Source organism: Lactuca sativa, chromosome 2 (assembly GCF_002870075.4).
Source record: "Lactuca sativa cultivar Salinas chromosome 2, Lsat_Salinas_v11, whole genome shotgun sequence".
Lineage (NCBI taxonomy): Eukaryota > Viridiplantae > Streptophyta > Magnoliopsida > Asterales > Asteraceae > Lactuca > Lactuca sativa.
The window spans coordinates 236,247,977-236,264,914 of NC_056624.2; the positions used below are offsets into that span (position 1 = coordinate 236,247,977).

The following is a 16,938-nucleotide window of genomic DNA, read 5'->3' on the forward strand; positions in this document are numbered from 1 at the left end:
GTCATGTTTGGGTGGTATTACGATTGCCTAATCAAAGTTGCAAGTCAATGTTATAAATTCAATTTGAGGTCGTACTGTAAAATTTTAACCAATTATTTGAATATCTATAAATTACTTTAACTTGAATGAGCTTTGACCAGCATAAATTTTATTTGCCGTTTAAAAAAAAATGAGCTTTGACCAGCATAAGATTGAAGCGGATACAAGAAGTTAATAAATACATTACATTTGCATTGGCTATGTGAATAAATATATATACAAAATAATAATTGAGGTGGAGGTGGAGGTGGATGTGTAAAATCCAAACGCAAAACAGAAAGGGGATTTAATAGAGTAGAAATGTAATTGCATTGCAGGAGTAGTTTTCACTCATGTTTGGTTTACAAGAAACATTGGATGACAGGAGAGTGAGTCAGAGGGGTTGTTCCTTGGAAAGAAAGCGAGTCCCACTTTTGGAGAGAATAAGGTCTTTGATGTCTGTGTAGGCCTTGAGCTCCTCTAAAGCATCTGATGTCTTTCGGGACAAAAATAGTCCACTGTTGCTGTTGTTAAATTCAGGCTCCTCTAAAGCATATCTGCTGGTGCTCAAGGAGTAGCAACTGGAATCTTGTCGAAGGGGTGGTGCTGTCCTCAGCATGCGGACAAGTGCACCCACTGCAGCATCTTGTGATTTTTTAGACAACTCTCTTCCTGCTTGTTTACCACCACTCTCACTGAGAAACGCCAATAGAAAAATTAATCCACTAACCTTGCTTTTTAATATATATATATATATATATATATATATATATATATATATATATATATATATATATATAAACAGATCCTATTTGGGTTGGATGGTTGGCTTGGTTAAAACTTACCTGACATTGAGAGAGGAGTCACAAGTATCAACATCATCCACAATAAATGGACAGGAGAAGTCAATATCATCCAACTCATCCTGGAGAGACAATTTACTGGAGCTTCTAGAGAATCCAACACGAGGCGAACCACTTGAAGAAAGCAAACCTGAAAACCTCCCTGAATCATCTTTGTTATCCCTAGATACCACCTGTAGCAGTAGAAGAAACAAACAAACCCACGGTCTTCAGTCTCAGATCCAAAGCTTACTTTTAAACAGTGAGTGAGTTTACCTACCTTGGGGTTGTGACTAGAATAATGATTTGCTGACCCGGAACCAGAACCGGAACTCAAGTCCCCAATCCCAATCCTTGACATGTCTGACTTTTTAAGGGACCTGATTCCAGAAGGAGATTCATGATCATATCGTCTAGGTGATGGGGGTGGAAGATGTCGGTTAGCAGGATCAGAGAGATTAGGAGAGAGGTATCTGGGACTAGGAGTTCTGTTGATCATAGGGATACTGACAGGGGCAGTCTCTGAGTGCAGCCGAGATTGAATGGGAAGGTATGTTGGGGGAGATGGTGAAAATGGCGGTGAAAGTTGATAATCATCAAAGCTTGGTGGCCTATAATTTGGACCATACACATCTGTAAGCGAATCATATCGCCCACTGGAAGAGCGATGTGGTGGTGTTGATCCAGAAGAGTATTGGTTATGTGTGAATGGTGCTCCCCTGCTTAAGCCACTTGTCCAGCTATGTGGCCGTTGAGGAGGAGGTGCTGCTGCCGATGAAGGAAAAGACGTGGCGGCATTAGCATTCACATTCACACCCACTCTATTCATCACTGGGAAATGGAAAGCCCTAAAAGGATCAGTGGCAGGGCTGCCAACGTAATCTGTAATGATCTCAGGCGGAAATGATGCTGAAGTTTCCAAGTTAAAATCAGCCAAACTTTCCCGATATTTCACAGATATAGACAGGCGTCCATGATGGGCTTCGATGGGGAAGAAACTGTAGTGTTTCATTGATTCTTCCTCTGCCCTTGTAAACGGGGCACTAAAGGAGGACACCCTGTAATTTATATCAAAACCACAACCCTTACCCTTACCCTTACCCTCACCCTCACTTGAAGAAATACATAACAGCTTTCGGTAAGCCCTGTATGCTGGGAGGAGCCTCATCATTGTATACAGAGAACGTAACAGAATGATAGACTTCTTATATGTTTTCTTATAAAATTCACTGCTAGATGCCGACGTCCTTGAATACTCGTACTCATACTGAACCACCCACCTCTCGATAACTGTCTCAACTAATGCTCCATATCCAGACCTTGTACCCATACCCATTTCTTGAACTAGTATAATGTCTATCATCATGGGTTCCATTATATTCCTGTGCCAAAATTTCAAACTATCTAAACCTGTGGGACTGGGACGCTCACCTAATGCTAAATTGAACCATTTATCACTCTTCTTCACTTGGCTATCGCTTTGGCTTTGTAAGTTTCCCCTATGACCACTCGTACTCGTCGTGATAGGCCCATTCCCATTCCCAATCGAAGGAACCCTTGACTGCAACACAATATGCAAACTCTTCAACAGAAACTGAGACACTATTTGCTCGTTTCTTCCATGTTCATTAGGATTGTTATATTGCAAGTCCATGCTTCTGTAAATCAGATCATAACGCTACCCAACTACAACCCTAATATCTCCATTCCTCCAACCCAAATATTCAACACAAATCGACCACTTGATATTCGAATCCTACTTACCAAATAAATCAATACCTGAAAACCATAAATGTGTAAAAGGGGTTTTCGTCATCACAATCACAAGTCGTACGTTACTCATCAGAATAGTCAAATTTTGCTCAAACTATGGGGAAGAGATGTGAAATTTTCAGATAAACTTACATATTTCTTATTGATCTAGGAATTGAGATCAGAAAAGGTCGGATCGGAATAATAAGAAGACGAGATTTAACAGATAAAACAAGTGGGGATTAAAAGCAAAGAAATTGGATCGTTGATGATAAAAGTGAGGGGTCGAAGAACGTACCAGGAAGACGTGAAATCGAAAGGCAAACGAAAGAAAGAGAGATTGCGTACAAGGCAGAGTGGAAGTGATGATAGACTTTGCTTATTGATCAATCACAGAGGAGGATGACGAGGAAGAATGAATGAATGATTCTTTTGATTTTACCTGTTGCCGCTGGTATTCGTACTCACAGAATATCACAAAACGAATAAATTCACTTTATTAGAATCCATTACTAAATCTTTTACAAAATGACGTTTGAACACAAGATTCAAAATAAAGATTCCCTTTTTTTAATTTATTGTGATTACATAATTTTAATTATATAAATAGATCAAAAGAGGGTTCCAAATTCAACAGTTTTTTGAAGTGATTGGTTTGGAATTTTTTTTTTTTAATTCTATCCATCTTTTTCTGAGGGTGGGGTAGTCAGTGTGTGTTGCGTGTCCCGGACACGTGTGTCAATTTGGTTCCTGCGAGAGATACGTGTTATCGAGTCTTGCCTACAGGCGTTTACTTCCCCATCCATCCACCACCGCTCACTTTTATCTTGCATTGTCGATCCTCCGTCCTCCTTTTATATCTGCTACTCCAACTTCCATCCAAACACAGTTCCCTTCGTATCCTTCAAGCCGAGATTTCTTATGCGCTTCCAAAACCCCTCTTCGATCAATCGATTTAGAGATATTGCTACTATGCAGACTTGGCGGAAAGCCTACGACGCTCTTAAAGATCAAACCAAAGTCGGATTAGCCCACGTCAATAGCGATTTCAAGGTCAGTTCCTCCATTTCATCCCTATCTCAATCCCTTTCGTTGAGAATCCTTTCCTGTTTGCAGATTGTGATCGATGACTATGGCGACGAAACAACCGAAAGGGTTAGAGATTATTGGTGGGTTAGCTATTCACGTTATTGTATCGAAACTCGGACCTTCTGATGCAGCAGTTGTCGCATGTGTCAACAAACGCTTCAAGGATTGGGCTTCGGATGAATCTCTATGGTCGTCTTTCTAAGCAGTCAGATTAGGGTTTCCTAGTTGAAAAACCCTAATGGCCTAACTATATAAGGACCCCTAAGGCCCCAAAAACGTGGTGAATGAATCCCTTAGGGTTTCTAGACGTTTTTGTGCCTCTCATTTTCCTCCTTCTTCATCCTTATTGCTTATGGTGTTTGTAACTCCATTAGAGGTGCAACACTTGAGGCACTAAGGATGCGTTTGGTTGTAGAAATTTTTCCAAGAAAAACGGAAATTTTGAAAACGCGTTTGGTTCATTTAGTTTTCCAAAATTTTCCAAGAAAATGAAAAATTCCAGTTTTTCAAATTGTATGTAAATTAGAAAATTGATTTTTATAGTTTTCCAAATTTCTAAGATGGAAAATGAAAACTCCCCTCGGTTTCAACCAAACACGTTTTCTAAAATTTTCATTGAAAATTGAAAGCGAAAACTCAACTCTATTTTCTGAAAACATTTTCTTAGAAAATAAAAACAGTTTTCCACAACCAAACGCAGCCTAAGCTTTCAGAAGCCAATTACAAGAAGGAATAGATTGTTATTGCTACATAACAATCAAAGGTAATATCTAAACCCTATATTATGATAATATTGATTAGTGTATGCTAGTCAATTAGGATTTATTGCTTTGGTATTCAATATTGTATGTTTAATTAGAAAACCCTAGATCAAAGCAATTAGGGTTGCATGAACACCATAGGAATGATGTTATGCTCAGATCCTATCAGTGGTATCGGAGCCTAGGTCGTTTTTCTAGTTGAATAGATGCAAAAGTGAACTGCTAAAGGATCAAAAAGTCGAAGTTTTGCTGTCTACGCCACCGACTCGGCGAGTCCATCAGTGGACTCGGTGAGTAGCCCCGACTCGGCGAGTCCATTAGTGTACTCGACGAGTAGGCTGAACTCGGCGAGTCCAGGGTGTTGTTGACGAGATTTTCGATTTTTTTGAGCAAATTTTGTTAAAGATAATTACCAAAACTCGTTTTTAATGCCTAAAATCGATTTTCTATGTTTGGAATGATTATCCTTATCAAAATTAATGGATTTGGTTAAATATGGATAATATAGGATTATTATTAGTCATATATATGACCTATAAGATTAAAAAGTTTCAATTTACACCCTTTAGGTTTTATAGTTTAAATTTGAACTTAAAAGTTTTAGTTTTTGAAATTTAAATAGTTAAACCCTAATATTTTGAAAGGTTTCAAAATTTGTCCTCAAGTTTTGGAATTTTAAATTTAATTAAAAGGTATTAATTTTGAAATATTAAATTCTAGAACCCTAGTATTTTGAAAAGTTCAAATAACACTCTTATGGTTTTATTGATTTAATTAAGAGTTTAATTAAAGGGGATAATTAACAAATCCATGATTATATGGTTTAAGGTTAATCAAATTAAAAGTTTAATTTATTAAATTAAACCACTTAGTATTTTAAAAGTATAAAATACACCCTTATAATATATAGAATTAAAAGTTTAATATTATTTATGTATGAGTAAATATCAGTCTTACCGTTAGTAGGCCTCATTCACGAAGCTAGTCTATAAGGAGTGTTTAAGGAAGCGGCCTGTAAAATGACCGCCATTGGGTATACACTCTTACCCACCGCACTCTTGACTAGTGGAGGTTTGTTAGCCAAACGGGTAGGATAGGACACAACCTTCCATTATAAGTATAATGAAATACGAAGTAACTAAATGTTTTATAAATTCCCTAATCTTAGTTACTTTAGGAAAAATGTAAAGTTGATACCATTCCATGAAATTACACTTTTTACCCTTGCTAAGGTGTTAGTGGAGCGTGTGTGGTTAACCGGCACACTAATTGGGCTCTAAGCAAAGGTGGAAAAGGGAGACTCGATGTTTGTCATAGATCGATGGAGCGTGTGTGGTTAACCGGTACGTCGATTAGGTGACTGTAACATTGGGGGCACCATGTATATTTGCATGGTTATCCACAACTTGTTTGTGATCCTCGGCATCCCAGTCACAAACGAAGGGCACACTCGAGGTTTAAACATGCCTCTGAAAAGTTCAATGAATCTCAAAATATCTAGGAGTTTCAATTCATTTAAAACATAATTTTTAGTTTTCGTTTTTCATGGTGGAAATTGGTAAATCGTCATTTACCCACCTTCAAATGTTCTGCAATTTGGATTACGACATCCCTCTTCCATGTTGTAGGATATTGTGTTGGATCCTAGCATTAATATTTCATTTGGGTGTTATATCAAAGATTCCAATCAACTAAAACTTGAATTTCTCCCGTTTTGTAGATGTCAAGGTCTGACAACTATGGTCTTCCTGAATTCGTTGGAAAAGGTTTTCCACGTGAAGATGATATTCCACGATTGGATTGTGGAAATGGAAATCATGCTTCACTTCCTCCACCTCCTCCAATAATTCTCCCTAACCCACATGTTTAAAGACTTGAAAAGTTCAAGGTCACTCAAGCCCTAATGGCAAAAAGACACAAAGATGGAAAGTCTGTATGTGCTTATGTCTTGGATATGAAGTTGCATATTGATAGATTGGGAATGTTAGGCGTCGATGTCTTAGAGAAGTTGGGTGTTGACTTGGTTCTTCACTCACTTCCCGATTCATATGGTAAGTTCGTTAGAGAGTACTATATGATGGAACATGACGTAACCCTCATTGATTTGACTTATTTTCTTATTGTTACTGAATCAGCAATGATTTTGCGCACTGGTCAAGCAAATTTGTCTGGTAAATCAATGTCCCATCCTTCTATGAGGAATGGCAACATTGGAAGTCTAGGAAATTTTTCTCTACGTAAGAGAAACGCTGAGTCTGAGATAGTCCCGTGTACCATTCCAGAAGAATCCGTATGTTTCTACTATCAAAAGAAGGGACATTGGTTACGAAGCTGGCCAGACTACCTGAGAGATCTAAGAGATGTGACAGTCAAGATGTATGACTTTACTTCATGTAAAATCCACTATCTAACTCTAGTAAGTTTTCTATTTTTTGATTCTTAATACATGATGTGATAAGATTACATTTTGATGTTTTGTTGGATCGAAAAAAGGAGAGGAAGCTTAAAGGAAGAAGTGAGCTGAGTCTGGTCGCGAAGAAATGGATTTCGATCGCATGATTCGATGATTGTATTTTAAGCGACTACTTTTAGAGTTATGATAGATTGCTTAGGAATATGAAAATAGCATAGTTTTCATTTGAATTTGCATTGTAAGGACAAGTTTTTCCGCACCGTTTTATAAATAAAATAAATTTGGTTTTTGTCTTATTTATATCTCCTTACAATGTTATTTATGAAAATTGATGCTTGTGTGTTTCTATTGAAAGCAATATTAAGTGGATGTGATTCTTAGTTATGTTATTTATGGTAATGTCATAATTTTTCTAAGTAAGGAAAGATTCCCATCGCCCAAGTTTCAGTTGGACAGAAGCTTGGAATCATATGATTTGAACCACATGATGTATGGAAATCTTGGTACTTAGGAAATTAAGACTAATTCCTTGATCACACAAGTATGTGAGTCAAGTGAAAGACTAAAGGACTAGAACACAATGTTGTGCACTAGTAAAGTCCACCACAAATAACATAAAGACTATTCGTCATAATTTACTGAAAGTCTAGTAAATGTGGTTATGCTTACAAAATAATCATTGAAAAGTTTCAATGAATGGTAGAACGAATAAGAAGAATCAATTAGGCAGAAAGATAAAAGTTTCTCCAATCTAAGAAGAGGGAGAGTAATTTTTTATCATGATCATCTTTTTGATTACGAAACCATATCACAATTAATCCTCTAAGGGCATCTTAGTGCACTAGTATGGCTAAGAAGAGGAATCAGAAATTGTTGAAATGGTTAAATCAAAAGGATGATTCATACTTCGTTCCAAAATCAAGTCTTAGAGTCGTACTCCAAGATTGTGACTTGAGTGACTTAATCTTAAGTAGGAATGTTCTTACACTTGCACATTTTGGTAAGTTGTGATGTCTTGAATAAGACAAAGACCAACTAATACCAAATTGCATGTAGGTTTTGTCTTGATATAGGCACACACTAACTCTTGGATATTTGTTTTTGTCAAGAAATGCTTCTTGATAAGAGAATCTAGTATGTCAAGAAGTCAGTGGGAGTCTAAAGATCTTGAAAAGTTTCAAGAACAAATCAAGAAGTAAACCTATTATTAAACACTAGCACACAACTTGATATTTGTAACCTGTCGTGTTGAATTATTCTTATTTATGTGCCAATCCAGTTGAGTTGATTATGCATATGAGTTCTATGAGTTCTCAATAGACTGCATAAGGCAAGCACCTTGTTCAATGAAAGTACATTGACTGGCATAGGTGAGCTACTAAATAACTTGGAAGCAATGGTGGGACCCTTGATGGCAAGAAATCAAGAATGAACAAGTTTTGTCCATAGGAGTTTGAATTTGTCACAAACGTTATCTTACGATTATGGTTATGGAAAATTCACATGGATAGAAACACGTTATCTTCGATTATGATAACAGTGTCCCTCTTCATAGTTCGAATTGTGAGATTTGACGATTAGTCTGAACATTTTGGGACTTAGTAATATAAGTTCTGAACTAGTTTAGACACACATGTGAGTTATCTAAGGAAAGGTGTATGAGTTTGAGATGCTCAAATAAAGGCTTATCAAAGCATATCGTATTAGGAAAATGAATTTTGGAAGTCAATAAGTATTGTTTTCTAAGAAGTTTAGCTGATTTCTGAATACGTGTCAAAGCTAGTGGGAGCATAAAAGTTATGCTGGAATGGATATAATCATCACGTTAGTGGGAGCATGAATATTATTTTAAGTGTTGCAAGTTAGCAATATTAATTATAAAAAACAAAAGATTTCACTTTGCAAAGTTTCAGGGGTCGAAAATTTGTTTTGCTATAATTAAGAAAGAGAATGTTATACTTTGTTTCGAAATCTAAAAGCTTAGATCGAGAAATTTTAATCAAATTTAGTCAAGGATATATTAATTGCGTCCTCACATTTCGATTATTATTACAACATCCATCTTCATAGTTTGGATTTTGAGAATGTGGAAAATAGAAATATTATGGAAAATGGCTGATAAAGTATCATGCTTTTATGTTAGACATTATGAATCGTGTCCCATACGCTTCTGGTATAGGATCGATTGCATATGCTGTAATATTTGACCGTTCTAAAATTTTCCAAATGCCTAGGGCATTAAAAAGGAAAAAGGACTAGAACCGGATTTGACTAAAATAATGATACAACTATCAAGGACAATCTAAGGTTCGCCAAAGATTGGTCGCTTGTGGACAGTTGGAAGTATACTAATGGATGGACCATATTGACTTTATTATGAATAGATAGGACTCTATTTAGAATGAGTTGTCATATGGCAAATATGGAAATATTTCCATATTGGGAGTTGGATGTTAAAAAAATTTATGTCTAGATTAGAAACTTTTACGCAAGAAGGATGTTCAAAGGAATGTAATTTGAATGCGAGACTTCACATTTATGGAATTGTCTTGTAACAATCTCCAATAGAGCATTTTGTAATTTTATTGGCCGAGTCTTGGTGACTTTTGTGCCATGACATTACGAAAGGACCGTTGCATAAAATGTTAGAATCTAACATATTCTAGTAGTGGCGAGAATTTTGTATTCTTACACTAATGATAAGGATTAGGAGTTGTGAAATGAACATCTTTGGAAATGTGTTCAATTGATCTATTTCACAAAGTAAGGACCATAGGTAAACATATTGTGCATGCTTGGAACATGGGACAACTGTTGTTATAATTCAAGTAAGAAGTTGATTACCCGAAACAATAAATAATGAGTAATCAATATGGTGATTGAATAAAAGTGTTTTATTTATACTCAAAGGTTTGAGGCCATATAGTATTAGTATTATTCTTGTGTTTCACTTTGCATGTTTTGACTTCTTGAATAATAAGATTATTCAAACGTTCCACAGTCGCTCATACTTTGGGAGTAGGTATGAAAGAAGATTGTCATGAATTGGTTTGTAGATTGTCTAAAGTGTATTAGACATAGCAAAGGTTTGCTGCAACGTTCATGCATGCTTATGAATATGATTTGAGCATTGGATTAAACCCACGCTCACTTGAATCACTTCATTGATTTTATCACGGGTGATTAGTGAGATGATAATATCTTATATTCTTGAAACCAAGATGTGTGAGTTCTATTCTGCAAGTCAGTTGCATATTGATAATATGTAAACACATTAGTAACTTGGTGTTATAAAACATATTGTTGTATGTGATTTGATGAGTGGGTACAAGAGAGCGTTGAGTCAAAGTTTATCCGTTCCTTTTACCCAAAGTGGGATAAAAGTGATATCTGTGGGCCCCTCGATGATTTAGTGATGACACTCTAAGCACTTGGCCAAGCCGAGACTCAGTTGATGTGTTCAATTGTAGTATGTTTTCAGTCGTCATAAATCGGAAATCGTGAAACAACACATGAACAAAGAGTATGATTAAAATCCATGTCTCAATTCATACGATATCTAGAATGGAGGAATATATGATCCCTTATCTAAAGGACACGTTTCTGATATCATCAAAGTTCGACAACGCCTTTTGAAAGCTACGATTGCTGATCAGGTTTGAAGTCATACGCAGAATAGTTGTTAGACTTATCCAAGTGGGAGACTGTTGGATTAGTGTCTAAGTCCATAACTATTTTGGTATGTACTTGACCCGATTATGAGCATGGTCCTTTTCGGTTGCCTTCACCATAGAAACTTGTAGGATGAATTATGTGTTGGATTAGTATCTAAGTCCATAACTATTTTGGTATGTACTTAACCCGATGGTGCATGGTCCTTTTGGGTTGCCTTCACCAAAGCAACTTGATAGGATGAATAATGGAGAGAAAGGATTAAATATGATTTATTAATATATTATGAGAATAATATATTAAAGGAGAAATCATATTGTTTAATTAATATTAGTCAAGAATTAATAAGAATTAAGTTTGTGGATAAAAGAGATTAATTAAACTTAAGGACTAGAACTTTCAATTGTATGATAGTTGAATATTGAGCTAATGGACTTCATATTAAAGGGGTGGACGAATTCTATGGGGAAACCCATTAGAAATCGTCCCAAGGCCTTTAAAGAAGGAGGCCATGGGTTGCTTAGGGCTTAAGCATCCAAATTAGGGTTTCCAGGTTAGATAACCCTAATAGCCTCACTATTTAAAGAACCCTTATGCCCCAAAAACGTGGTGAACTAATTGATTAGGGTTTCCACACGTTTTGGGCAGCCTCCTTCTCTTCTCTTCTTCATCCTCTTGCTCTTGGTGTTTGTGAACCATTAGAGGAATGATATTTGTGACTCTAAGCTTTCTAAAGTCATTACAAGGAGGATTTGAGATTGTTATTGCTACATAACAATCAAGGTATGATATAAACCCTTATTCATATGTTATATTGATTATCATATGCTAGATCTAGGGTTTGAAGTCTTGGATGAATTGCATGTACAATAGAGAAACCTAGATCCAAGCATTAGGGTTTGTATGAGCACATAGGATGTTCTTATGGCTAAAACCCAACAGTGGTATCAGAGCCTGGTTGGTTTCTATTGTATTGATGCCTTGTATGTTTGTTCAAGTTGCAAAATCGAGTTTTGAGCTCCCTGCCTGATGAACTCGGCGAGTACCACAGTGTACTTGGCGAGTAGGCCTCAACTCGGCGAGTCCAGTGTGGTACTCGGCGAGTTCGAGCGTCAGAAAAAGGGGATTTCGGGATTTCTTGTTGTTTTACTCATGGATACTTGCCTTATCTGTTTTAGGTCATTAAAATCCGATTTTAAACATATTTATGAGTATATCCTTGATTAAACAAAAGATAATTACCAATTGATTAGATAATAACTTCCTTATATGATATAGTTGATTATTTGTATTAATTGGGTAACTTATTTTGCAAGAAATTGAAATTAGGTCAAATATAGATAATGATAAAATTAATTGTTTAATTTATATTATTTGTTATTTGATCATTGTGTTATGAAAAAGTTTCAATTTTCCCCCTTTAGGTTTTATAGTTTAAATTTGAACTCAAAAGTTTTTGTTTTGAAATTTAAATAGTTGAAACCCTAATGTTTTGAAAAAGGTTTCAAAACTTGCCCTCAAGTTTTGGAATTTAAATTTTGATTAAAAGTTTAATTTTGATGTATATTTAAATTCTAAACCCTAATGTTTTGAAATGTTTCAAAACTTGCCCTCAAGTTTTGGAATTTAAAAGTTGATTAAAAGTTTAATTTAGGAATGTTAAATTCTAAAACCCTTGTGATGTTTTGAAAAGTTCATATCACCCCCTTATGGTTTTATTAATTAATTAAGGTGTATAATTAAAAGAGGTTTAATAAATCCATAAAGTTTTGGTTTACAATTTAATTGAATTAAAAGTATAATTGTTAAATTTGACCACATAGTATTTTAAAAGTGTAAAATACACCCTATACTATATATAACATTAAAAGTCTAACATTATATATATGTATGAGTAAAAGTTAGTCTTACCGTTAGTAGGCCTCATTCACGAAGCCGATCTATAAGGGGTGTTTAAGGAAATTGTCTATAAAATGGCGATTGAATGGGTATCCACCCTTACCCACCGCACTCTTGACTAGTGGAGGGTCGTTAGCCGAACGGGTAGGATAGGACATAAACCTTCCATTATTAGTATAAAGAAGTACAAAAGTAACTAAATGTTTTTACAAATTCCCAATCTTAGTTAATTTAGGCAAAAGTGAATTGGTGCAATTCCATGAAATTACACTTTGTACCCTTATGAGGACGTTAGTGGAGCGTGTGTGGTTAATCGGCACACTAAATGGTTCTAAGCAAAGGTAGCAAAGGGTGACTCAATGTTTGTCATAGTCCGGTGGAGCGTGTGTGGTTTACTGGCACATCGAATAGGTGACTGTAACATGTGGGGGCACCATGTAAGTTTGCATGGTTATTTACACCCGATTTGTGATCCTCGGCATCCTAGTCACAAACTAGAGGGGCATATCGAGATTTAAACATGCCGTTGAAATGTTCAATGAATCTCAAAAGATCTAGGAGTTTTCATAGATTTAAAACTTAAATTAGTTTTTCGTTTTCATGGTGGAAATTAGTGAATCGTCATTCACTTACCTTCAAATGTTCTGCAGTTTGGGTTACGACATCCCTCTCCCAAGTTGTGGAATATTGTGTTGGGTCCTAGCCTTAATATCTCATTTGGGTGATTTATTAACTTGAATTTGTTTTCTCCCGTATTGTAGATGTCAAAGTTCGACAACTATGGTCTTCCCAAATCCCGTGGAACAAGAATTCCACATGAAGATGATATTCCATGATTCGATCGAGGAACAAGAAATCATACTTCACTTCCTCCACCTCCTCCAATTATTCTCCCTAACCCACAAGATCGAAGAATTGAAAGGTTCAATGTCACTAAAGCGCTATTGGAAATGAAACATGAAGATGGTAAACCCGTGTGTGCCCACGTTCAAGGAATGAAATCACACATCGATTGGTTGATAATGTTGGGTGCATCATTCCCTGATAAGTTGGCTGTGAACTGGGTTCTGCAGTCACTTTCTGAATCATATAATGAGTTCAAAAGAAAGTATATATGATGGATCATGATGATAACCTCATTGACCTAACTTACATGCTCATTGCTGCTGAATCAGAAATGATTTGGCAAAGCAATGGAGCATATTTGTTGGGAAAGTCAACCAACCATGCTTCTGAGGACGTTCTAGGAGAACCGACCTGCGTTTGCTGCCAAGAGAAAGGGCGTTGGATATATGTCTGCCCTAAGAGCTTGAAGAGTCCAAAATATGGGAGAGTCAAAGAGTATGGCTAGCTTCAGGTAAAATCCACTATCTAACTCCATTAAGTTCCTATTCGTTGATTCTTAATACATAAAGTGATGAGATTACATTTGAATGTTTTGCAGGATCAATGAAAAGAGAGGAAGCTTGGTGGAAAAGCAAGATGAATCTAATCACAAAGAAATGGATCTCGATCGCATAGATTTGAAGATTAGATTTTGAGCTTGGAAAGTTATGATAGAGTTGTTAGAAATTTTTCCTTTTGACTACATAGTTTTCAGTTGATTTTGCATTGTAAGGACAAATGTTTTCCGCTGCTTTTATGAATAAAATAAATTTTTTGTTTTAACTTATGTATTTATTTATTTATTTCCTTGCAATGAAATCGTTATGAAAAATTGATGTTTGCATATTTCTACAACGAATGGATGTGATTCTTAATTATGTTAATATTGGAAATGTCAAGAATTTACCAAATAAGAAAAGTTTTTCATCGCCCAAGTTTCAAGTGGACAGAAACTTGGAATCATGCAACTTGGTTGCACGATGAATGAGAAATTTCATATTTGGAAATTAGACTAATTCATTGACAAAGTGTCAAGTGAAGGACTAGGAGATCGAGTACACAAAGTTGCGTGTTGATCAAGTCCACCACAAGAGTAACAAAGATATTCGTCTTGATTTACTAAAGGTTTAGTAAATATAATTATACTTATAAGATTAAGTGTAATTCTGAATTGATTGAAAAAAGTTTAAATCAATAGCAGAACGAATAAGAAGAATCAAGTAGGCAGAAAGATAAAAGTTTCTCCATTCTAAGAAGAAGGGAGAGTACCTTTTATGCTTTATGATATGTCTTAATGATTAAGAACCATATCTTAATTGATCCTCTAAGTAAATCTTAGTACAATTGTATGTCTAAGAAGAGGAATTAAGAATTGAAGAAATGGTTAAATCAAGAAGTCAATCATATTTCATTCAAAAAACAAGTCTTAAAGTTAAGATTGTAATATTGAGTGACAAGTCTTAAGAAGGTTTATAACATTCATCAAATGTAGAATTTGGAAAAGGGCTTTCCTATTCTTGCACATTTGAAATTGGAAAGTTGTGATGTCTTGGATAAGACAAAGACCAACTAGGACCAATTTATGAAATGTTTTGTCTTGATAAAGGCTACACTAACTCTTGAATATTTGTTTGTCAAGAAATGTTTATTGACAAGAGAATCTTATATGTCAAGGAGTCAGTGGGAGTCTTAATGGTCTTGAAAGGTTTCAAGAACAAATCAAGAATAAACCTTATCGATCATCACTAGCACACGAGTTAAGGTTTACAACCTATCGTGTTGACACTATCTTGTTTCTATGTCGTTCCAATTGAGTTAATTATGCATGTGGGTCCTATGAGTTCTCATTTGAACGCATAAAAAGGCAAACACCTTGATCAATGGAAAGTACATTGATAGGAAAGGGTGAGCTGCTTAACTACTTGGAAGACATGGTGGGCAGCTGTGTTACCATAAGGCAAGAAATCAAGATTAAGGAAGTTCGGTCCATATGAGTTTGAATTTGTCGTAAACTTTGGTTTTAACAAATTCACATGGATAGGAACCCATACACTGTTAAAATCGAAGTGTCATAAGATTTCCTCCTTCACTAAAATGACTGTGAGGAAATGCTTTCACTAAGGAAGATTTTAAGAAGATAGTGGTTGTGAAATTGTATTCTCGAATTCGATTATGGTTACGGTATCCCTTTCCATGATTCGAATTATGAGATTTGGCAATTAGTCTAAATTGTTTAAGATACACATATAAACTATCTAAGGCAAAGGTGTATAAGTTTAAGAAGCCTTGATAAAACATTATCAAAGCATTGGGTATTAGAAATATGAACTTAAAGAAATTCAATAGGCATTGTTTTTCTGAAAGTTAAGCTGTTTTTGAATACATGTTATAGCTAGTAGGAGCATAAGTGTTATGATTGCATGATTAACATCGTGATAGTGGGAGCATAAATGTTATGATTGCATGATTATTAAGGCAAGTATTGCAAGTTAGCAGTATTAATTATAGAAAACAAGAGCCATACTTTGCAAAGTTGTAAGGGTTGAATAGTTTTTTTTGCTATAATTAAGGGAGAGAATATTATGCTTCATTTCAAATCTAAAGGCTTAGGTTGTGAAATATTAATAATATTAGTCAAAGGATACATAGTGTGTTATTAAATTTCGATTATGATTACGGCATTCCTCTTCATATTTCGAATTGAGAGAACGTAGCACATAAAATATTATCGCATAAGATTGATAAAGTATCGAATCTTTATGTAAAACATTATGCATTGTGTCCCATATGCTTCGGGTATAGGATCGATTGCAAATGCTATAATATTTTACCATTCTAAAATTTTCCAAATGTCTAGCGCATTTAGAGGGAAAAAGGACAAGAATCGGTTTTTGACTAAGATAATTAAACAACTATCAAAGGACGATCCAAAGCTCGATGAGGATTGGTCGCTTGTGAATAGTTGGAAGTATAGTATTGGATGGACCATATCGACATTATTATGAATAGATAAGATTCTATTAAGAATGAGTTGTCATATGGAAAATATGGAAACGTTTCCATATTGGGAATTGGATATTGAGAATCAATGTCTAGATTAGAAACTTTATGCAAAAGGATGTTCAAAGGAATGTACTTTGAGTGAGAGACATCATATCTAAGGAATTATCTTGTAACAATCTCCAATAGAGGAATTTGTAATTTCATTGGAAATAGTCATTGTGACTTTAGTGCAGTGACATTACAAAAGGATCATTGCATAAAATGTTAGAATCTAACATATTCCATAAGTAGCAAGAATTTGATATTATTTCACTTATGAAAAAGGATTAGGAGTTATGAAATAAGTATGATTGGAAATGTGTTCATTTGATCTATTTTCACAAAATAAGAACCATAAGTAAGCATTGTGTGCATGCTAAGAGCATGGGACAAGTGTAGTAATAATTCAAGTAAGAAGTTGATTACCCGAAACGACAAATAATAAGTAATCGATATGGTGATAAATAAAATGTGTTTTATTTATACTCAAAGGTTTGAGGCCATATGGGATTAGTATTATTCATGTGTTTTACTTTGCATGTTTTGACTTCCTGAATAATTTAAT

The 16,938-nt window shown here is 35.3% G+C and overlaps 1 protein-coding gene across 3 annotated transcripts; it reads right to left on the reverse strand.

The window, feature by feature from the left end:
* Positions 1–210: 210 nt before the first annotated feature.
* On the reverse strand, positions 211–3,097 carry LOC111920560 (autophagy-related protein 13a). Of its 3 annotated transcripts, none has more exons than XM_023916160.3 (4): positions 2,911–3,097; positions 1,141–2,639; positions 864–1,054; positions 211–713 (listed from the first exon to the last, which is right to left on the reverse strand). In XM_023916160.3, the coding sequence occupies exons 2-4, from the start codon at positions 2,512–2,514 to the stop codon at positions 413–415; spliced, it is 1,866 nt and encodes a 621-aa protein (XP_023771928.1). In that variant the 5' UTR covers positions 2,515–2,639; positions 2,911–3,097; the 3' UTR covers positions 211–412. The 3 variants fall into 3 exon arrangements, with proteins under 3 accessions (XP_023771928.1, XP_023771925.1, XP_023771918.1); XM_023916157.3 differs by having other exon boundaries at positions 2,766–3,097; XM_023916150.3 differs by having other exon boundaries at positions 1,141–3,097.
* Between the last annotated feature and the right edge of the window lie 13,841 nt (positions 3,098–16,938).